The sequence below is a fragment of the Trichechus manatus genome, unplaced genomic scaffold (assembly GCF_000243295.1).
Source record: "Trichechus manatus latirostris isolate Lorelei unplaced genomic scaffold, TriManLat1.0 scaffold00291, whole genome shotgun sequence".
Taxonomy (NCBI): Eukaryota; Metazoa; Chordata; class Mammalia; order Sirenia; family Trichechidae; genus Trichechus; species Trichechus manatus.
In genome coordinates this window covers 173,950-198,936 of record NW_004444227.1, presented here as the reverse complement: position 1 = coordinate 198,936, position 24,987 = coordinate 173,950, and the positions used below count along the sequence as shown (strand labels likewise).

The following is a 24,987-nucleotide window of genomic DNA, read 5'->3' as shown; positions in this document are numbered from 1 at the left end:
CAAGAAGCAGTCCTTTGAACAGAACATGTGGTACTGTGTGGTTTAAAGTCAGGAAAGGTGTGCATCAGGGTTGTATCCTTTCAACATACTTATTCAATCTGTATGTTGAACAGATAACCTGAGAAGCTGGACTATATGAAGAAGAATGTGGCATTGGGACGGAAGACTCATTAACAACCTACGTTATGCAGATGACACAACTTTTCTTGCTCAAAGTTAAGTGGACTTGAAGCGTTTACTGATGAAGATCAAAGACTATAGTCTTCAGTATGGATTGCACCTCAACATAAAGAAACAAAATTTCTCACACCTGGACCAGTGAGCAATGTCATGATAAATGGAGAAAATACTGAAGTTGTCAAAGATTTCATTTTACTTGGATCCACAATCAACACCCATGGAAGCAGTAGTCAAGCAAATCAAAAGACTCATTACGTTGGGCAAATCTACTTCAAAAGATCTCTTTAAAGTGTTAAAATGCGAAGATGTCATTTTAAGGACTGAAGTGCGCCTGACCCAAACCATGGTGTTTTCAGTCCTCTCATATGCATGCAAAAGTTGGGCAATGAATAAATAAAATGGAAGAAGAAATGATGCCTTTGAATTATGGTGTTGGCGAAGAATATTGAATATACCATGGACTGCCAAAAGAATGAACAAATCCGTCATGGAAGAAGTACAGCCTGAACGCTCCTTAGCAGTGAGGATAGCGAGCATTCGTCTCACATCCTGTGGACATGTTATCAGGAGGGATCAGACCCTGGAGAAAGGACATCATGCTTGGTAAAGTAGAGAGTCAATGAAAAAGAGGAAGACCCTCAAGGAGATGAGTTGACGCAGTGGCTGCAACAATGGACTCAAGCAATACAATGATCATGAGGATGGTGCAGGACCTGGCGGTGTTGTACACAGGGTCACTGTGAGTCGGAAGTGACTTAATGGCACCCAAGAATGACAACAACAAAATTATTGGAACATGTCAAAAGGACATAGGAGTCAACTTGAAGGGGCTCCTACTGGCTAAATCTGGGATAATTTGAGCATCAAAATAAATAATGATAGTAATGAATTATAACCTATGGATAAAACAGGAATTCATGAGTCATCATGACTAAGTTCATAAAGATTACTGTTCTTTTTTTTCCTCCATTAAATTTAAAATTTACCTAGAAAGTTCTGTCATCTTTATGATGGTAATTCATCTTATATAGAATAAGAGATATCTTTCCATATTTGGAAATGTAATTTTATGTCTTTTATGAATGCCTTAAAGTTTTTCTTGTGTTTGGCACATTTTTGTTGAGTTTCTTCCTACATATTTTATCTTCTTTTTTGTATCATAAATGGAGTTTCCTCTACTGATTATGTCTTTGAACTGGTAATTGTATATGAAGGCTATTTTTTTCTGTATGTTAATTTTATATCCTTTTACCTTATTAAATTTTTAAATTATTATTACTTTTCTAGGATTTTACAGGTGTACTGTCATATCTTCTGAAAATAGAGATAGTTTTACTCATTTAAAAATTTTTATGCCTCTAGTTATTTCTTATCTTTTCTTGCATAGGCTAATATCCAAAACAATATTAAATATTAGTGGAGGTAGTAGGCCTCCTTACCTTTTTTGCTCTGATTTCCACGTAGAGTAAATTGTGTAGCATAAAAGCTAAGCATATATATTTTTATCATGTAAAGAGAATATCCATTAATTCTTCTTTTGAGTGCTTTTTCTTTTTAAATGTAAACAGATACAGACTTTTATCAAAGGCTTACTCAGCATCTATAGAAACAATAATTTGATTATTAGATGCACTAATATGGTACATTATAATAGATTTCCTAATATTGATACATTTCTAGAATAAATTTCATTTGGTCATGGTGTTGGATTTGGTTCACTATTATTTTATTTAGTATTTTGTGTTGTTCTCATAAGTGAGTTTTATCTGTGATTTTTTTTTTGTAATTTTCTTTTTATACTATCTTCGTCAGGTTAGGTGTCATCAATTATACTTTCTTTATAAAAATAATTTGGAAGATTGTTTTTCATTTTCTATTTCCTGGAATAATTTATGTAGCTTTGGGACTAGCTTTAAAGCTAGTTATAACTTTGAAATTAGAATTCCCTGTGAAATCAGCTGGATCTGATTCTTCCTTGACAACTATTTTTCTTTTTCTTACAAAAATTTATTTTTTAAAGCTTTATGTTTCTAATGAATCAATTTTTGTAAACTGTACCTTCTTAGAAAATTATCTTTTTTATCTTAGACGAATATGATCTTTTAATTTCTTCTGATTTAATGATTCCCTCTTATCAATTGTTAATTCTTATTTTTTAAATTTATACTTTTTTTCTTGATTAGGTTAGCTAGTGATTTGCCTATTTTATTAATTATTTCAAAGAACCAGGATTTAGTATTTTTTAAAATTAGAATTTTTTTTATATTCTCTTCCTTACTAATTCCTGCTTTTATCTTTATTATTATTATTATTATTATTTTGTGCTTCCTTTTGCTTTGCTTGCTTGTTTTTTCCCTAGGTTCCTTTATGTGGGAATTTAATTAAATTGTTTCCTTCTTTCACTTTTATTGAGTGTTTAAGGCTGTGATTATTTCACTAATCATTGTTTTAAATGTATTCCATGGATTCTGATAAGGTAGCGATTTCATTATGATTTTTATGAATTCTGTAATTTGAGTTTGTATTTTCCTTTCTACCCACAAGTTGTTTAGTAGAAGGTTCTTTACATTTTGGGTGGATTGGCCTTTACATATATATATTTTTATTATTGTAATTTCTTGTTTTATTTCTTTGTGATTAGGAGCCTTTTTAGTAATATTTCTACTTTATGCACTTTACTGGCACCTTCTTTGTGGCATAAAATATATAGTTTGAATTGGTTGTTTTAATGTCTCCTATTTTAAATGTGCCTCTATCTATATATTCTCGCATCTCCTGCTGCTGTCTGTTTTATAGTGTTTGTTGCTGTGCTATGTGGTGCATGAACTTTATATCTTCAAAGGAAATTGTGTATTGAAAGTGTTCTCCCTTGAGTCTTCAAATATAGGAAGACAGAGCATAAGAAAGTTGGAGAAAAATGATAATGATCCAGTCTATAGTCATTGTCACATATACCAAAGAAGGAAAACTAGCTCAACAGCATAATTTTTGATAGTAAAACCAGAAGCCAGAGACAATAGGATAACCTATAGGTGCTGAGAAAAAAAGAAAATCTAAAATTTGGCCTAGCTATATTCTCATAACAAGTGAAGGAAAAGCAAATACATTTTTAGAAACTAAAGAATTTATCCTACCAGAGTTTTTCTGAAAGAACTACAACAATGTACTTTCTTAGGACATTAAACCTAGAAAGGAGATAGTGATATGCAAGGATAAACGATTTTCTTCAGTATATATTAGTTTTGCTATAAAAACATATTAACTTAAAAAGTGGCAAAAACTCATATCCAAGAAATAAATCTATTTTATTTGTTAGTTGAAGGCAATAACGCCAGAATCAAAGTTTTAGAATTGGTAAATTTTGGAATCATATTCCCCCAGAGCCCTGCAACACCTAGATCTACTATGGCTACATCTATATTGAGGACAAAGTGGAAGCAGTTTCTCCCAACAACTGATGGAAACTAACATCTTTATGCTTTCAAATCTTGTCATGTCTATAATGATAAGAATGGCAAAAGAATGACTTTATGTGATAACAGATTTTCAATGAATACTTTACTCAGCTACTTGAAGTGTAAAATTAAATACTATCGGGATGTTAATACAAATATACCCATTATTAAGGGACAGACTTAATCAGATGGTTTTGGCTCAGATATTCAGTTTCTATTTCTCTAGCTCTAGGGCTTAAAATATAGTGACTATTAGTCGACAATGGGTATTCTCATTTTACAAACCATCCTCTATTTGTGGCATAATGAAATTTGATTTGCTAGTCGTGGAAGGTAGAATTTCTAAAATGGCTCTCAAAGGTATCTCATCCTAATCCCTGGGACCAGTGAATATGATGAGATAGCATGCTCATAATTATATTATGATACATGGCACAGTTGACCTTAAAATAGGGAGATTATCCTGGATTAACTGGGTAGACCCAAAATAATTACATGAGCTCTTAAGAGCAGAGTTTTTCTCCATCTTGGGCCAGAAGGAGAAGCCAGAGAGGTTTGAAGCATGAGAAGGATTCAACTGGTTGTTGCTGTTTTGAAGATGTGGAAGACCACATAAAAAAAGAATACAAATAGGCTCTAGGACAAGAGAGTGGCCCTAGCTGTCAAGAAGCATGGAAATAGAGACATCAGACCTACAGCCGAAAGGACTGGATTTTGTCAACAGTGTGAATTAGCTTGGAAGTAGATTCTTTCCTTGAGCTGCAGATAAGAGCAGAAGCCTGCTGACATCTTGGTTTTGGGTTTGGGAATACCCTGACCATAAAACCCACCATGCATACCCATACTTCTTACCTACTGAACTGTGAGCTAATAAATGTGGTTGTTTTAAGCCACTAAATTTGTAGCAATTTGTTATACACTATTAGAAAACTAACACATTATTCTACAAATTAAGATGCATGGCCACTATTTTTTCATACTAAATTTATTTTATATCCCTAAGATATAACTTGACTTAATCTGTTCAGATTAAGTAAACGTATTTTAAGCTTAATTGAGAGAATAAGGAGCAGGCATTTATATTCCAATTCAGACTTACACTTCCCTGCTCATCTAAAGTATACTTTGATTTTTTCTTGTGTTCCATATATGAAAAAAAGTACATAATTATATCATGAGTATTTTTTGAAGCTTAGAGACATCATTAAATTATGATGTAATCACTAATTAATGGGACAACACCATTTGAACTAGATGAGTGTTGAAAGTGCAGAAACTATAATGGAATGCAGATACTGAGAAATAAACGTCTTTATTATTAACTTTATTGATCTGAAAAAAAATCAGAGCAGGAACAGTTTTTCATACTCAATAAAACAGAATAAAAGGATATAAGTGTAATGTAAAAAAGTGATTTATCCTTGCATATTCATAAAACTAGGGGTAGAAATATATTGTATTAATTATTAGATTTTCAGCAACATTGTAAGTAATACATTTAAGAACATCACATTGTGCTGTAATTTGATTAGAGCTTTCCTGCATTTTCAAGTGGCACTATACATCAACTTTAATTTATATTGTCTAGGTTTTAATGGAGTACATTAAAAATGATTAGTATGAAAGCATTATTTAATTTCCCTTCAAATAATCAAATTTCCAGAGAGCTTAGATAATATTATTTTGTTTGGCCTAAAAGCCTTTTGGAGTACAATATGTTTAGTAATATTAGATTAAATTTTTCTTGGAAAAAGGGAAAGGAAAAAGCAGTTATTTTTACTAACTTTTGGAAGAAAGGAGTAACGGGTTACAAAGACTATGAAAAGTTGAGCACTTTCATTTTGAAAAATGAAAAAAAATAAATCATTTTGGTTTGCCAAAATGAAGACTTCAAAATGTTTTAAAAACCTGATCTCTAAATCCAGTTTATTTAGTTTGTAAATACATTAACTTTAGTTAAACACTGGAATCAGACTTAAATATTTTTACAAGTCATATTTTATTTTTAATAATGAAATCTAATAATATAACATATATAATGACCAAGAGCTTTAGAATATATAATTTGTGTTGCCCCATAAGGTTTCAAAAGAGCACCTGGTGTATTCGAACTGCCGACCTTTTTGGTTAATAGCATCGCTCTTAACAACTACGCCACCAGGGTTTCCAAATGACCAAGAGCTTTAGAATATATAATTTGTGTTTGAACTAACATTAAAAATAAAAAAATAATTCATCTGAAATTTTAGCATCATGTAATGAAACAAATCACACAAAGTTATGCTGGGTACGCTCACAACCATGCAAATTTATTTTCATTTAGAATGTTTTGCTTTTAAAATTTATAGTTATCAAATAATCAGAAACATTTCAAATGTTCACTATTCTGATATTACTATTTAGGGTTTGTGGCTTTCCACTTTTTTTCTTTTTACTTTTTTATTGTTGTAACATATATATGTATATATATAAAACACACTTGCTAATTCAACATTTTTCACATATACAATTCAGTGAGATCAATTGTATTTAATCATGTTGTGCAATCATCATGGAAGTCTTTTGCCAAGTTTTCCATCCCCATAAACAAGAACGCAACACTTCCTAAACAACAATTCCCCCCATTTCCCCTCTCTTCCGCCCCTGGTAATGGCTATTAAACTCTGATCTCTATATATTTACCTATTTTGTGTACTTCATATTAATGAGATCATACAATATTTGTCCTTTTTTTTTTTTTAAATTGTGCTTTAGGTGACAGTTTACAGCTCAAGTTTATTTCCCATACAAAAATTTATACACATACTGTTTGTGACATTAGTTGCAATCCCCACAATGTGTCAGCACACTCCTCCTTTCCACCCCAGGTTCTCTGTGTCCATTCAACCAGTTCCTGTCCTTTCTGCCTTCTCATTCTGCCTCCGGACAGGAGACACCCATTTGGTCTAGTGTATCTGACTGATCTAAGAAGCACATTGCTCACATGTATTATTTTTTGTCTTACAGTCCTGTGTAATCTTTGTGGGCTTTGGAAAGGTTTTAGTTCTGGGTTAACAGAGCATCTGGCGGCCATAGTTTTGGAGGTTCCTCCAGTCTCTGTCAGACCATTAAGTCTGGTCTTTTTACGTGAATTTAAGTTCTGCTCAGCACATTTCTTCCACTCTGTCTGGGACTGTCTCTTGTGTTCCCTGTCAGGGCAATTATTGATGGTAGCCAGGAACCATCTAGTTCTTTGGGTCTCGGGCTGGTGGAGTCTCTGGTTTATGTGGACCTTTAGTCTCTTGGGCTAATATTTTCCTTGTGTCTTTGGTGTTCTTCATTCTCCTTTGCTCCAAGCGGGTTGAGACCAATTGATGCATCTTAGATGGCTGCTAGCTAACTTCTAAAACCCCAGATGCTATTCACCAAAGTGGAATGCAGAACATTTTCTTAATAAACTTTGTTATGCCAATTGACCTAGCTGTCCCCCGAAACTATGGTCCCCAGGCCCCAGCCCCAGCTACTCTGTCCCTCAAAGTGTTTGAATATGTTCAGGAAGCTTCTTAGCTTTTGCTTTGGTCCAGTTGTGCTGACTTCCCCTGTATTGTGTGTTGTCCTTTCCTTCACCGAAGATGATCCTTGTCTACTATCTAGTTAGTGAATTTCCCTCCCGCTCTGTCCCCGCCCTCGTAACCATCAAAGAATGCTTTCTTCTGTCTTTAAACCTTTTCTTGGGTTCTTATAATAGTGGTCTCATACAATATTTGTGCTTTTGTGACTGACTTATTTCACTCAGCATAATGCCGTCCAGATTCATCCATGTCATGAAATGTTTCACAGATTCATCATTGTTCTTTATCGTTGCATAGTATTCCATTGCGTGTATGTACCAAAATTTGTTTATCCATTCGTCTGTTGATGGGCACCTAGGTTGTTTCCATTTTTTTGCTATTGTGAACAATGCTGCAGTGAACATGAGTGTGCATATGCCTGTCCGTGTGATGGCTGTTATTTCTCTAGCATATATTTCAAGGAACGGGATTGCTGGATCGTATGGTACTTCTATTTCTAGCTTTTTAAGGAAGCACCAAATCGTTTTCCAAAGTGATCGGACCATTTTACATTCCCACCAGCAGTACATAAGTGTTCCCATCTCTCCACAACCTCTCCAAAATATATTAGTTCGTGTTTTTTGGATTAGTGCCAACCTTGCTGGGGTGAGATGGTATCTCATTGTATCTTTGATTTGCATTTCTCTAATGGCTGATGATTGTGACCATTTCCTCACGTGTCTGTTAGCCACCTGAATGTCTTCTTTGGGGAAGTGTCTGTTCATATCCTTTGCCCATTTTTTAATTGGGTTATTTGTCTTTTTGTTGTTAAGGTTTTGCAGTATCTTGTAGATTTTAGAGATTAGACCCTTGTTGGATATGCTGTAGCCAAAATTTTTTTCCCAGTCTGTAGGTTCTCTTTTTAGTCTTTGGTGAAGTCATTTGATGAGCATAAATGTTTGATTTTTAGGAGCTCCCAGTTACCTAGTTTCTCTTCTGGTGTTTGTGCATGGTTAGTTATGTTTTGTATTCTGCTTATGCCATGTATTAGGGCTCCTAGCATTGTCCCTGTTTTTCCTCCCATCATCTTTATCGTTTTAGATTTTATATTTAGGTCTTTGATCCATTTTGAGTTAGTTTTTCTACGTGGTGTGAGGTATGGGTCTTGTTTCATTTTTTTCAGATGGATATCCAGTTATGCTAGCACCATTTGTTACAGAAACTGTCTTTTCCCCATTTAACAGACTTTGGGCCTTTGTCAAATACCAGCTGCTCATAGGTGGATGAATTTATGTCTGGATTCTCAATTCTGTTCCATTGGTCTATGTATCTGTTGTTGTACCAGTAGCAGGCTGTTTTGAGTACCATGGCAGTATGATAGGTTCTAAAATCAGGTAGTGTGAGGCCTCCCACTTTGTTCTTCTTCTTGAGTAATGCTTTACTTATCCGGGGCCTCTTCCCTTTCCATATCGATATTTGTCCTTTCGTGATTGACTTATTTCACTCAGCATATATCAGGACTGCATATCTCTTTGAGACAGAGTAATAATCCATTGTTTGTATATACCACATTTTGTTATGCATTTATCTGTTGATGAGTGTTTGAGTTGTTTCCACCTTTTGACCCTGGTGACACAGTGGTTAAGAGCTAAGCTGCTAACCAAAAGATCGGCAGTTTGAATCCACCAGCTGCTCCTTGGAAACCCTATGGAGCAGTTCTACTCTGTCCTATAGCGTCGCTATGAGTTGGAATCCACTCGACAGCAGTGGGTTTCATTTTCGGTTTAATGGCTAATGATGTTCAGTTTCTTTTCTTGTGCTTGTTGACCATTTGAATATCCTCTTTGGTGAAATGTCTATTCAGATCCTTATGTGGCTTTCTCTTAAACTACTCCCTATTGACTAGAGTGACAGTTGATCATTTAATTTTATCATCTAATCTATAGCTGCTGTTCAAGTGTATTTGTACATATCCTTGATTGATTTTTACTTTCTAACAGGCATTCCTCAGGAGCCCTGGTGGCATACTAGCTAAGTGCTCGGCTGCTAACTGAAAGGTCTGCGGTTCAAACCCACCAGCGCCCTGTTGGAGAAAGATATGGCAGTGTGCTTCTGTAAAGATTTACAGCCTTGGAAATCCTGTGGGTCAGTTCTACTCTGTCCTGTAGGGTCGCTATGATCAGAATAGACTCAATAACAATGGCTTTGGTTTGATTTTAGGCATTTCTCTAAAGAAACTCTGCTGGATTAAACTCCCCACTCCCCATGGACCTATTTATCCAGTACTTTGAACACATGAACTTCATGGAAAACTATAGTGCTTATTAAGGGCTGCTTTCACAGTATTTCCTTTCTATCCATGCCCATAATATTGGCTTTTGTGACACGTCCTCTTAGAATACAACATTCTGTGGCTGCTTCTCGTATTCCTTATTGGTCACCTCTGTTATCTGAGAGTTGCAGGTTTCAAATAGTTACATAAACATAAGTCGATTGCTTTTCTTATAAAACAAATGTTTAATGAATTTAATATTTAAATGTTAAAATTAAAAAAAATCTGGATATTAAAAAATAATCGGTGATTGAAGAAAGACTTTTTGAACAAAGCATGAAACAGGGAACCCATAATGGAAATGTCAGTAAATGTGACTTCAAAAAGTTAAACACTTTTCTATAATAAAATTACAGTAAAAATACTTCAAAACACCTTACCAAAAATAAACAAAATTTCTGAAAATTTCCAAATCATAAAACAAATGTAAATAAAGTCAAAGGGCAAATTATAAATTATATTTTAAAAACACATGGAAGCTAAAGGCTATTTTCTTTAACATACAATAACAACTTACAAAACAAGAAAGAAAAGAGATGAACTCAATTAGAAAATGAGCTATAGATGAGCTAATAAATATACAAAAGGTGATCAGATTCACTTAAAATTAAAAATGTAAATTAGAACAAAGAGGAAATATATTTTTTCACTTAGGTTAGGAGATTTTTTGAAAAATAATGCTTAGTGTCTTCAAGGGTAGGGGAAATAGACATAGTGTATGTGGAGTTCAAATTGATAAAACCTTTCTGAAGCTACTTGGCTATTTTAACCAAGTTAAATTGCATATAACCCTTTTCTTAACAGTTCAGTTTTCCAGGAATTTATCTTACTGACTTTTGTACAGAAGTACATGGAATATACTTATGATTTAATTTACTGTGTCATTGTTTATAACAATTCAAAACTGTGAATGAATCAGATGTTCATCAGTAAAGGCTGGTTAAAGTTACAGAGTAGGATGATAACAGGTTATAAAAAAAACCTTTCTGGTTTTGGTTAGCCTTTGGTGAATGTTGGTGGGAGTGGAACTTTATTTTTTACTTCAGAGTCTTCTGAAACTTTCAAATTTTTACATTGAGCATATTATTTAAAAATACAGAAGTGTAGAGATGGGAGAGGAAAGAGAACAATACCTGAGTCAATCAAAGATCATCCATAAAGAGACCAAAACCAGTTGCCATTGAGTAGACTTTGACTATTGGAGATTCCGTGTGTGTCAGAGTAGAACTGTGCTGCATAGAGTTAACAGTGGTTGTGACCTTTTGGAAGTAGATTGTGAGACCTTTCTTCCAAGATGCCTCTGGGTGGATTTGAACCTCCAACCTTTCAGTTAGCAGCTGAGCATGTTAAACATTTGCACCATCCAGGAATTCCTTATACCGGGACAGTTACCCAGTAATCTGAGTGATATAGACTTTAGTTAGGTCTCTGAATCAGGAACAGACAGCAGAGGGAGGATGCAGTGTCTCGTCTCTCATTTTATGCTAGATGGTCTAACTAAGGTCTGTATCACTCAGATGATTTATCTCAGGAAAACAAAGCAAATACTTTATACCAATTTTGTTTTCAGTAGGACTGTAAGTCTTATTAGAAATTCCTCCCCACTTTTAGTTTGTTGGATTTTTTGCTTATTTTATTTTGCTTTTATTTTATTGTGTTTTTCTTTCTTTTTTGTATTTGCCATGAGTTCTCTGGTAAATTTGGAGAGGCTGCATGAGAGATGTGAGTTAGATACCTTTCTAAACTGAAGCCATGCAATTTTCTTTCTTTCTCTCACACTTGTCTTTGTGTGCTTAGTTCACTTCTGCTTTTTATTGTACAAGCATTAATATGAATTATGGATTTTATAAATCAGAAATTTCCTTTTCTGAAGGTAGTTTGTATCTTTAAGGTTTTGGCAGTATTTGTGCTTTTAATTTTATAAAACCCAAATCCGGGAACTAGAAAATTTACATTTTCTTTAACATACTGAGTTATAGATTCTTGATAACTATAACAAAGACATTTTGAAATTATTTAATAAATAATATCAAAAATAATTCATTCCTCTGAAATGCATGGAAAAAGGTTAAAATAAATTTTTTTAGCATGACATTTCTTCAATAATGTTAATAAATGATAGAGGCTTTTCTACTGAATTTCATGTCTAATAAAGATATTTGTTATATTACATTTGGCACATAATCATGTTACAATTTCATGTCAGTATTTGTGCATTTTGTCATTTGAAACATATATTTTTTAAAGTGCATATTCTAAAACTATATTTCTGACATTTAAGAATGTGGTAGTTTGAAAAAAAAATCAAATACCACTCAAATATCTGAGTTATTAGGGACTTAATATTATAATGAAGTATATTAATAGCTAAAATTTAAGTAGTGCTCACATATGGGCCTGACACTCTTTTAAGTTTTTCTCATATAGTACCTCATTTAATCCTTACAACAGTCCTAGGAGTAGTAACTGTTGTTGTTATACCCATTTTATGAATGAGAAAACTGAGAGATGTGATTTTCCCATGATCATATGACTAGTAAAAAGCTGAACCAGGGCTTGAACCCAGGAAATAGTTTCAGAGTTCATTTCTTTACTACTAATGGGCACTAATACCAGCACTTACTAAAGACATAGTAAATTTTTGTTGATAGGTGTATTAGTTACCTGGTGCTGCTATAACAGAAATACCACAAATAGATGGCTTTAACAAGTAGAAATTTATTCTCTCATGGTCTAGGAGTATAGAAGTCCGAATTTAGGGTGCCAGCACCAGGGGAAGGCTTTCTCTCTCTGTTGGCTCTGGGGAAAGGTCCTTGTCATCAATCTTCCCCTGGTCTTCTCAGCGTAGATAACATGGGTCCAAAGCACACACTTTGCTCCTGGCTCTTCTCGCTTGGTGGTAATAAGGTCCCTGTCTTCTCTGCTCGCTTCTCTCTTTTATGTATCAAAAGAGACTGACTCAAGATACAACCTAATCCTGTTGATTGTGTCCTGCTTCATTAACATAACTGCCTCTAATCCTGCTTCATTAACATCATAAAAGTTAGGATTTACAACACATAGGAAAAATACATCAGATCACAAAATGGAGGACAACCACATAATATTGGGAATCATGACTTAGCTAAGTTGACGCATATTTTTTGGGCAACATAATTCAATCCATGACAATAGAATAATAGACCAATAATAAAATAGTGTAGTTTTTAAAAACAGTATCATTTAAAAAGCATTTTGTTTATAGTACAGACAAAATAGCATACCAAATTCTTCTAAAGAAGGGAAAGGAAGAAGTAAGAATATTAAGATTTTTATCTTAGATGATAATTTTCTTGATTCTTTATGAAGTTAAAAATGTGTTTTTAGATTGCTGTAAATATGTATGACTCTGGAAAACAGTAATAACACTCTTGAAACTATTTCATATAATGTTTTATTCTGCTTGGTTTATTTCTTTATTTATTCAATCAACAGATATTTAGTGTCACTAAATAAAGTGTGCTATTAAATTTGACACCAAGAATAAGCTAACTTGCACAATTGTTTAGTGTCACATGAGCACTATAAATATGGAAGAAGATGGCATAGTTAAAACATATTTCATTCATCAGAAAAGATATTTATAGGAACATTAGGGGAGAACAGTTAGGCTTCCTATATTTCAAATGCACACTTGCATTTTGCTCTGTGTCATAAAATGGGTATGGTTAACATCACCAGGGCTCTGCACCTGTGTCTCTCGACAATGTTTATTGCCTGTTGTACTGTACTCCTTTGTCGTAATCTCGTGCTTTCTTTCCTCCCTCTTTACCTTTTTCACAATTTATTCCTCCCTGTTATTACCTCTACTCTTCTCTGTGCTGATATAACCATAGTTATTTTTGAAGTGGGTAACAGTATGCTAAGATATTTATAGCTTATAAAAGCAAAATCGGATCGTTCTGCCCACACTTAGTTTTCCTAGAGCAGAGGCAACTTCCAAATATGAATAGTTGTAGGATTCATCTCACTGCCAGTCTTAGGGAGGAAGAGGACAGAGACAGACCACACCTCCTGCACAGTGACCCACCAGATATCTCTGAACATGATAATCAGCACACATCATGATGAAAGGGAAGTGAATGAATGAGGAAAGTTCGTTGAGGGCCTTCTTAAGGTCCATAATGAGGCTATGTATGTAATCCAAGAATTCTGACTTCAAATTCTGTGGTATTTCAGTAGCACTATCTTGAAATGATACCTCTTTTTATTACAAGGGGTAGTTTTTGTCACACTGAATATAAGTAGATGATAAGGGTTATTTAATTTTTAAAAGTTTTGACATAACAAATTGATCTGGACATTTCTCTAGGGTTAGTAAACAATTTTACAACCCTGCTATTTTAAAGTCAAGCATTCAGAGTCCCGAAGTGACACACCCCACATTCATACATCTCACATTCAAAATTTACTTCTGAGTTTATCAAGAATATTTTTGATGCCTTATCCAAATCTATCCAACTGGCTTTGGCAGCAATTACATCGCCACCTTCCCCCACCCCCACCCCCACACTTTTTTTTTTTTGACTCACTCACATTAACTTTCCTCCTTTTTATATTCAACTTACAAAAGAATTAACTTTTGGATTTGTATTGATTTGGTAAAACTCTGAAGAAATGACAGCTCATCAATTACAGCTATTATAATCGGTGATAATCTATGCTTTTTTTTTCAGATGGTGTTTTCTGTCTCAGTAGCATTAGCATTTTCAGGAAGACCGAGGTTATACAGGACATTTCTGTTCATGTGCTTTATTTTAATCTGCTGAGATATACACTTTTTCTTTGAAATCAGTGTCAGAGATGGTCATGAAAGGCACAAGCATCAGATTAAAAATCTATGTTTTTGATAGCAAAAAGAAAGAAATGCATTTCACATAAAATATTAATCAAATTTAACTATCTGGAGACACACTATAATGATTTTGTGAAAGTTAGTCCTTAATCAAAGTTTAAATGGACATATCCATACTTTCACATCATTGCTGAGATTATAAATTGTATTTACCTTTATTAGAAACAGAAATATGTTTAGGGAAAGCAGTACTTGAGCAGCCATTATACAACACACATTGAATGTAGAACTGCTTATATGTGAGGCAAATTTAAGCACTGTAGGGCTTAAAAATATTTACAAAGCGTAGTGTTTACCCTGTTGTTATTGGGGAACTCAGTGATAAGGTCAAATATGGGAGGGAAGACTTCAAAGTATACAGATGCTGATAAATTCATTTACTTATCATTAATTTATTGGTTAAAAAATATTCATTGATTGCTTACCCTGTGCAAGGAACTTGTCATCACTGTGGATACAGGGATGAACCAAACGGAGGTCTTCTGAACCCTTAAGATGCTTATATTCTATGGAGAGGAAAAATATTAAACAAACAGACTTGTTTAATTCCAAGTGTAACATATGTCATGAAGTTAAGAGCTGTGTACCCTGAGAGCATATCACAGAAGACCTGACAGTTAATAGATTCAGGGAAGATTTGAAACTCAAAGGATGAGCAAGAATTAGGCAAAAATGTTACTACACCATGGTCAAAAAAGTTTTGACGAAGGTAGTACAATATACTGGCTAATATCCAGGTAAAGAAGTAAGTTCTGTTTTTTGCAGTGCTAATGCCCTCAAAGCCAAAGGGTTATTATGACCGATTAATAGTCGCCTACCCCACATTCATTCCTCCTTTCTTCTTTACTAACAGAATCCAATTTTATTTAGGAGAACCATGTGCCCAGGTAAAACAAATACTTTTTTTCAGCTTTCTTGATAGCTATAGGTGTTTGACACAGTTTTAGTCACCGTGATGAGAAGAAGCCACTGGATTGGGCTTCCAGGAAATTCCTCAGAGGAGGCTGTTTCAACTGTTACACACCATTTTTGTCTTTTGCTCTTCTTCTTCATTTCTGAAATGAGAATATTATGGCAGGAGCTATGGCTATTTCTTGAGATCATAAGGATGAGGGTGACAATCTAAATATGGTACAGCAGAAAGCATGAAAAGGCCTACATGCCCAGTGAGATTGTGAAGCCCCCTGTTCCTGGGTTCCTACTACCAGTTTTCTTTTATTTGGAGAATAAGAGAAAAAATTAATTTGCACATCTCTAGGATAAATAGAATCTTGTCTAAGGGAACCTTGTCTTCCTTCTTATTAGACAGCTTTGTCCTCTTTTTCTGCCGTTGTGTTGACAAAGAAAGAAATAACTGTTCAGATAAATACAGTATATTTGTCATGTGCTGGTGATTATGCAAACAATAAGTAATAGAAGAATTCAAAAGTGAGGGACATTACTTCTAGCTGGGGTGATCAAGAATACTTCATGTAGGAGGTTCCACTTGAATAGGTTTTACAATTGTAAATTTGCCTCCAAAATGAAGGGGGAGAAAAAAGGCTTTGAATGCCAAATAGAGTTGTCTGAACAATTTTCCCATGGGTACCAGGGAGTTGATGAGAGATTTGAGTGAGCTTATGTTATATTTTAGTACAATAACTTATTTGTTACCTGGATGCAGGTGATTTGGGATTGGAGGAGCTAAAGATTAAAGAGGCAGTATGGTTGTCGGATAGTATTTTAGAGCCCGTATTAGAGTCTTTTAGGTAGTAAAGGAAAGATAGGGATAAGTTTGAGATAGGTTACAATGGATGCAACCATTTAGATATGGGGGATAAAGATGAAGAGAGGTAGAAGCCAGTTTCATAATTTCAAGCCTGGCTAAATAAGAGATTGTTACAGGTAGATGAGAAAGGATAGATGGTTGGATGGTTGGGGTAAGGGAAGATAATGAGTTTTATTTTAAGGTTATCTGAAGATAATGAAGTGAACATGTCCGATAAACAACTGGAAATTTGTAATATAAGTGTGAATTGTATAATGTTATGTTGAAACTAGGTGAAATCAATGGTTTTGTTCCTTACCTGATTTCATCAACCAGTACTTTTTATTATTCTTTACTGATCCTTGAAGTATCAGAGTAGAGCTGACAATTACAGTTCCTTTCATAAAACAGCATTAGTATAAGGGTCTTTTTCAGTGTGCTAAGAGAATAAGGAAATAAAATCAATATTTCCTGTTTGTACCTATCACTTAAAATTAATATTATAATTTCATATCTATATTAAAATATTTTTGAACAATGCTTATTCTTTGCTAAGTTATATATTTCAAGAGGTGTGTGTTTGGACTGATAAATATGGAATGCTGAAAAATGACGAGCAAAACATTTGTAATTATAATTTTCAATATGAAGAACAAAGATAATTTGATTATCATCTGAAATGCTTGTCTTCTCTGTAAAGAGAAAATTTAGTGACAAAAATAAGCCCATTGCTAAATTGCTTTACTCAAAGTTTTCTGCATATTCAGGCAAACTTCACTAGACTTATGGCCTTTAACTTTTTTCACCATATGTAATACTTGATTTAAGATTTTGATTAAAAGCTTTAACTAAAAGTTTGTTTGAAGTCTTCATAAGTCGTCTCACTAATATGAAAGCTTCATTGTAAAATAAGTTCTGAGTGACTTTTATAATAATGTATTTGGAATTTTAAAATAAAATTATAGAGTAGAATATACTTAGCTGTGAAATAATAGCTAAAACAAATTAACCAAAAACATTATTCAAGTTCATTTTTACCCAAATCATAGTGAGTGATTTTTATTATAACATATTATGATAGCTAACATAATACATATAAAATATATAAACTATGAAACCAAAAACCTATTGCCGTCTATTCTGACTCATAGCAACCCTACAGGACAGAGTAGCACTGCCCTGTAGGGTTTCCAAGGAGCGCCTGGTGAATTTGAACTGCCAACCTTTTGGTTAGTAGTGAACTCTTAACCACTACTCCACCAGGGTTTCCATAGCAACTATAAATATAATAAAATAAATGTAAATATTATAATACAATTTTAATTGGAAACAGAAATGGAAGAACATTTATTTCATAAATTGAAAGAGAAAAGTGGTTTGGTTTAATTGCCCAGAATTTTAATTCTTGTGAATTGCATGAATTTCTGTCACAGTTACTGTTGTTAGAATTGTTATATATGCCTCTTGTGAGAGCTTGTCCATTAAGCGCCAGCTTCCACTCTGCCATTGTAGTCCAGTACCCTGTTTCATGTTGCCCTTCTGGGTTTTTGGTTGGGATCCTGGGAGATCTCTTTCTCCTCCTTCCTTAAAGTTCTAACCTATAGAAGTTTTTAGCTTGACACTTTAGCTTCCTATCCCATTCAGCTGCAAAATTAGGCAAATACCTTGAGGAAGAGATTTGTTTTTGTTGCCAATCCTTGCTCTAGGGTGACTTTGGCTCACTTTAGATATTACTCTGTCTTTTCATCCTAGCTTTCTATTCTTTTGCACCAGGACTCAGCAAATACTCAATACTAAAGAATGATTAATGAGTTGAGACTTCCCTAGTTGTCAGTCACTCATGTTAGACTATGTGGCCTTCAAAAGCTCCACTAGTTTCTCTTTCCCTTAGAAGAATCTGTTTGTTTGTGACAAACCCAATATTTAGCCCTTGCCCAGACTTGATAAACGTTCATAGGGAAGAAAACATCTTGAGATCTCCACTCACATAGAAAAGACTCTTCCATTTCTAGAGTTTAGTACATAACGTCCTTTTTGCTTCCACTTATCTCTGATATCTTTAAAATCATTATTTTTAAAAAAATCCTTTTTTTTAAGTTTATGTAGGGGTTTACGAAAACTTACTCATTGGTGGAAGTCCTGGAATAGCTATTTTAGTTCCAGATAAAATATGTTGAGATGAAAATAATTTAAAAATAAACAATCACTCAATGTTTTTAAAAGGTTAAATTTACCTGGATAATATAGTAATGTTAAATTTGTATGCACGGTTCCAAATATACGTAAAGAAAATATTGACATCACGACAGGATAAATTCAACAGTAAAGATAAACATAAAGAAAGTAGAATAAATGAAATAATTACAATAAAATTAAATATTACAAAAATACAGTAGGTAGAAATATCAAAGCCACATGTTGATTCTTTGAAAAGATGAATAGAATTGACAACACAGTGGTGGTACTGATCAAGAAAAAATAGGAATGGCATAAATAACAAATATCAAGAATGAAAAGAAGAACATGTCTGTAGATTCTGGAGGCATAAAAAGACAATTCATGTTCTTAATAAATTTGAAATTTGAAAACTTAAAAAACTCAAAAAAAAGAAAACAGAATCCACGATTGCTATATTCTCTAAAATTTTCAGTTTTCAACTAAAACCTACTAGATATACAAAGAAACAGGTAAGTATGATACATACTTAGGAAAAACAAAAACAGTCAATAGAGACTTACTGTGGTTCAGACCAGACACTGTATTTAGCAGATTAAGACTTCACATCAGCTATTACAAATATTTTCAAAGAGTTAATAGGACTTATGTTTAAATAATTAAGGAAAATATGCTGGTGGTGAATCAATAAATAGGGAATCTCAATAGAGAAATAGAAGCAAACAAATACAAAACCAAAAAGAATTCTAGAGTTATAAATGTCAATAACTTATATAAAAAATTAACCAGCTGGACACAACGGCAGACTTGAGAGGGCAGAAGATCGAAACATTGAACTAATAGAATTCAGTTTCTATTGAATCAATATAAAACATTGAATATGAAAAACAGGGAGAAAAAAAGATTAAACAGAGATTAGCAGTTTCTGAGACTTGTGGGACAATGACAAGGATTCCAACATATGTATAATGGAAGTTACAGAAGGACAAGTGAGAAAGAAACAGAAAAAATATTTGAAGAAATAATGATTGAAAACTTTCCAAATTTAATGAAAAACGTTAATTTACAGACCCAGAAAGCTCAATGAATACCAAGTATAAACATAAAGAGAATCACTCTTAGACACATCATAGTTAAATGACCTCCAAGTAAGATAAATATGTAGAGAACCCCATTTAGACACAGTAGTCAATGTGCAGACAGCCAAAGGACAAAGAGAATATCTTGAAAGCAGCAAGAAAAAACAACTTATTACATACAGAGGAAACAATATGATTAACTGTGGAGTTCTCATCAGAAACAATGGAAGCCAGAAATTAGTGAAATGACATATTCAAAATGCTGAGAGAGAAAAAAAAATCAACCAAGAATTTTATATCCACTGAAGTTGTCATCAAAAATGATGGTGAAATAATGACATTCCCAGATCTTTTACCATAGAATGATAAGAGAAAAATTTATTCTGAAACTAACACTTAAGTTCAATCTTTATTTGCAACACACTGCAGTATGGGAAACAACTCAGGAATGGAACACTCCATTCCTTGCTAGGACTGAGGGGTTTATAGTGAGTATTTGGAAAATGATAATATATGTGCAGTTTCACATGTCCAAGATCAAAGGGAACGTGAAATTTCACATGTCTAAATATCAGGGAACAAGGATGGGGGAAATTCTGAATTTAGATGAAGTCAGGAGGTGGTTTATAGGGCTAAAGTTTAGCTAAGCTTGAGTTTTAATTGGATTAATGCAGAGGCAGATCCACAATCAATGCCCATGGAAGCAGCAGTCAAGAAATCAAACAACGTATTGCATTGGGCAAATCTGCTGCAAAAGAACTCTTTAAAGTGTTCAGAAGCAAATATGTCACTGTAAGGACTAAGGTGTGCCTGACCCAAGCCATGGTATTTTCAATTGCCTCATATGCATGTGAAAGCTGGGCAGTGAATAAGGAAGACTGAAGAAGAATTGATGCCTTTAAATTACGGTGTTGGTGAAGAGTATTGAATATACCATGGACTGCCAGAAGAACAAACAAGTCTGTCTTAGAGGAAGTACAGCCAGAATGCTCCTTAGAAGGAAGGATGGAGAGACTACGTCTCACATCCTTTGGACATGTTATCAGGAGAGACCAGTCCCTGGAGAAGGACATCATGCTTGGTAAAGTAGAAGGTCAGCAAAAAAGAGGAAGACCCTGAACGAGACGGATTGACATAGTGGTTTCAATGGGCTCAAGCATAACAACAATTGTTAGGATGGCGCAGGACCGGGCAGTGTTTTGTTCTGTTGAACCGATTCGATAGCACCTAACAACAACAACAACAATGCAGAGGCACTGGGCATGAGAATTTTATAGGGTTCTTGCTTGACAAGAATGAATAAAATCACAAAGGAGAGGAAATGGTTTCGCCAAAATACAACCAGGCTCACGTGCCATCCTTTGAAGCTGGTGATTTTTTTTTTTTTTTTTAAACTGCCTGGAGACTGTCTTCATGTGATTCCCAGCAACTTAATGTCTTTGATTTATTTTTTGTTTGTTAAATACGAGTGCTTAAAATACTAGAGGTTTTTTTTTAAGATCTAGTTAGTATCTTTATTCAGGCAAGGGAGAATAACTGAGGGTTTCATATAATCCCACACCTAAAAATTATAATGCTAAACATAGTACTAATGAGGGTAATATAATAATAGTACATACTAGTGCTTGTTATATCTCAGGCAACCTTCTAAGAATTTTGCATACATTAATTATTTTAATTCTATGGCTATATTCTTTTCAGCTGGGGTCCTTGTTTTCCAGCTGAGAAAATCAGGACACCTTAGACTTACTTTTAATTTGCATTGAAGCATAGCTTTTATTTCATCAGACTTTTTCTGACATTTTACTGGAGACTCTAATTGCCTCTTTCAGATGGTCTTCCCACTGTTGCCTCTGGGAACTAGACATAGCTGGCAGCACTGCTAGTTCCCTCCCTAGAGTGGAATTTTTAAGGCTCTGTTTCCTTGAATAACTGACTTCTAGTTCAAAGATGAAAGTTTAGGTCTATGACCTAGATTCATGTCCTAACTAAAAATGAGGCCAGGAAGATGAAAATCAGGCATTTTTAACTTTTGTATTGGGACACAGATTCTGCTGCATAACATGGAATTTTCCAAACCCAGGAAGGGGATTCAAATATTGGCATTAAAAAATAAAGTCATGAGAAATGCCTATTGTAGCCACTCTTCATGTGCCATGTGTTCTCATTTTCTGTGATTTATAAAAGATCACCAACAGAGGATGATCCTATCCACATACGCTATTTTCCCCTGAAATGGTAGGTACTCCTCATTTACAGTACTTTAGATAGGCATTGTTTAAGTTATGCTACTTTGTTAAAGACTAGTTCTTAAAGTACTAGGAGTTTTTCTTTTAAATATCTGGTTAGTATCTTTACTTAACCAGTTTAGATTTGTCTTACTAATCATTATTCTAGAATATATACTTGAAATATTAATCTCTTGGTCAGATAAAATGAGAATTGAAGAGAATGAGAAGAGACCAGGAACATCAATAAAGGAGACAAGCAGGGAATAAGCTTTCAGAGAAGCATAACTATGTTATAACAAGAGGAGGTCACGAAAAAGGTACAAGGATAATCCATATTCAGTTGACAGAGGAGCCAATGAATCTATTGGAAATATGGCAACGAGTTTGATAAATTTTCATAAGCAGGAACAAACTACTGTTGAAGAAAAATCATTACTGATGCAGTTTGTTACCTTTGCTTCTAGACATTAAAAAAAAAAAAAAAAAGATTTCTTTGTGGCGGTAACTAAATCCATCAATCATGTCTAGTCTAGGCACTGGTGGTGACACCAGGCAGGATGTTAAGGGAAGCAGTAAGAATAATAGCTCCTGATAACAAAATTAAAATTTATAGTATGGACAGTCAGGATCTTCACAAAACTTTCCTATGGAAGCTCTGAGCATATCCTGTACTCACTCTTTATGCTTTTGCCCTCTCTTCCACTTTCTTTCATGTAACCACAGAAACAGCTTAAAAAGATACACATGTCATCTATGGAACTACTGCTACAGTTTTACTTATCCAGACTACCCTTACTATATATATATACACTCTTAATGAAGGCAAGAGGAAAACAGCTGTTGTCATTTCTTAGTTGAAATGTGGGATCTTATGTAAGAATCTCCTGTGCTAGTCATGATCAGTACTCTTACCATAATTAGTGATTCTTTGAAAGTGGAAAATAGTGTTGATGGTCTATGGATGTAAGAAATAGCAGAAAGCATGTTTTATAAAGTATAGCTCCTAGAGGAGCTTCAAAAGCATGCTTTCTCAGTATCCAAATTTATCTATTGTCTTCATGTTCAACCTTGTTTTTGCATTTTGCTTTTATAGACTAGTAAGATTAGGTAACACTTTTCATAGAATCAGGTCCCAATTTAAGTATTTTACATGTATTAACTCATTTAATCCTCACAACAACCTTATGACATAAATACTATTATTTCCTCCACTTTATAGATGAAGATCACTGTTATGGATTGAATTGTGTCCCCCAAAAATATGTGTCAACTTGGCTAGGCCATGATTCCCTGTATTGTGTGATTGTCCACCATTTTGTCATCTGATGTGATTTTCCTATGTATTGTAAATCCTACCTCTATGATGTTAATGAGGCAGGACTTGGTCTACAAGATTAGATTATCTCTTGAGTCAGTCTCTTTTGAGATATAAAAGAGAGAAGTAAGCAGAGACAGGGAACATCATACCACCAAGAAGGTAGTGCCAGGAGCAGAGTGTGTCGTTTGGACCCGGGGTCCTTGTGCTGAGAAGCTCCTAGACCAGGAGAAGATTGATGACAAGGACCTCCCCGCAGAGCCAACAGAGAGAAAGCCTTCCCCTGGAGCTGGTGCCCTGAATTCGGACTTCCAGCCCCTAGACCATGAGAGAATAAATTTCTGTTTGTTAAAGCCATCTACTTGTGTTATTTCTGTTAATAGCAGCACTAGATAACTAACACAGTTGCCATGAGTTGGAATTGACTCAATGGCAACAAACAACAACAGCAGCAGCACAGATAAGGAAACTGAGGATCACAGAGGTTAAGTGGCTTGACCCAAGGTCACACAGGTAGTAAGCAGCAGATATTTGGAACCTAGGAGGTGTAGTGCTGAAGTCCATACTCAGCCAAAACATTATCCTGCCAATGAGGAAATAATTAAAATCCAAGTAGTTTTGGTTTTTATGCATAATAGAAATGAATAGTTTTCAAAAGAATGGATTATGTTATATTTAACATAAATTTGAGGAAAATAATTTTTAAAAATTTTCATTGAGATAATTAGCTAGTGGTTTAAGGATTAATTGTGCAACAAATATATGGTATTTTATATTTAATTTAGTTCAGAATTATTATTGTAATTATTAATATCCATGTTGGTTCATGTTGATTAGCAAGTTTAATATAATTGCAAATCATATAAAGAGCCATAAATGATGAAAGGGAAAGCCTTTTAACTTAATTGGAATCTATTAAAAATGAAATAAACAATCATTTTGTAGAATAAGTTAAGTGTGCTTACATAGAACAGTCAAACTGGAATAGTTCTGTTGCTTTATGGAAGCAAATAATCATTGCTGTCATTCCTGTATGAAATTTGATTTATGTTATTAAATTTGAAAATGGGAGTTTGCTGTATGTTGTAAAGGCTAATTTTTTGGTAGAATATGGATTTTATGTTTATTTTACCTATTTTTCGACAAGTGAATTTATATTTTTATTAGAAGGGCACAGATTTAGTGACCGTCTTTTAAGTTTCTATTTTAAAGATTAACTAGAGTGTTTTTATATATTTTATTTATACTGTTGCTTAATGTAAACATTTATTCAATATCTTCTGGAATATTTTCTATGTAAGATTGTTTATGCTCATCTATTTGAATTTTTTTCAGGATATTCCACCACCAGGCAGCTATGATGTTCAAAAATCGTATGAAGTGTCACAGGGTAAACAAAAATACATGCCACCCCGCAGTTTGGTGGCTAAAAGAAAACATTCCTCCTTTCTTAGTGCAGCTCCTCGGTGCTGGGAAAAAATGACAGATGGGCCAGGTAAGTGTAGACTGTCCTTTAAAACTATGGGGAAAATCTAAGGTTTCCATATATTAAAACAGACAATTGTAAACACACATTTGTATTTGACTATTTCTCTTTGGGTGTGTAGGACAAAAAGTGAAAGTTTTAAGACTTTTTTTTCCCCCAAATGTCAAACTTATTTGGGGCCTTATATTTCCTAATTTTACCAAAGTAATTTCACCAAAGCTGAAGAAGTCATCTAGCATTCTATTCAGGGTGGACAAACCTTCTTCATATGCTAATGTTGTTATGGGAGAAAGGCTTTCTCTGGTTTGGAAAACCAGTAATATACAAGATATGCATCATGTCAGTTTCATGGAATACATTTTATTTTTCTTAAGTTTCAAGTATGCAACTATATAAATAGATAAACATTTACTTTGGGGTTTAAATTAAAAAAAAATTTTTATTATACTTTACACGAAGGTTTACAGAACAAATTGTTTCTCATTATACAGTCAGTACACATATTGATTTATGACATTGGTTAACAACCCTACAGCATGTCAACACTCCCCCTTCTCTAACTT

At 34.0% G+C, this 24,987-nt stretch overlaps 1 protein-coding gene across 1 annotated transcript in view; it reads left to right on the top strand.

Annotated features, from left to right (window-relative positions):
• Positions 1–24,563, top strand: part of STPG2 (sperm tail PG-rich repeat containing 2) — a 265,153-nt gene extending 240,590 nt beyond the window's left edge. Inside the window, exon 9 of the mRNA XM_004390246.2 lies at positions 24,274–24,563. Within this exon, the coding sequence (XP_004390303.2) occupies positions 24,274–24,474 (201 nt within the window). The 3' untranslated portion in view covers positions 24,475–24,563. The remainder of the gene's footprint in view (positions 1–24,273) is intronic.
• Positions 24,564–24,987: the final 424 nt, after the last annotated feature.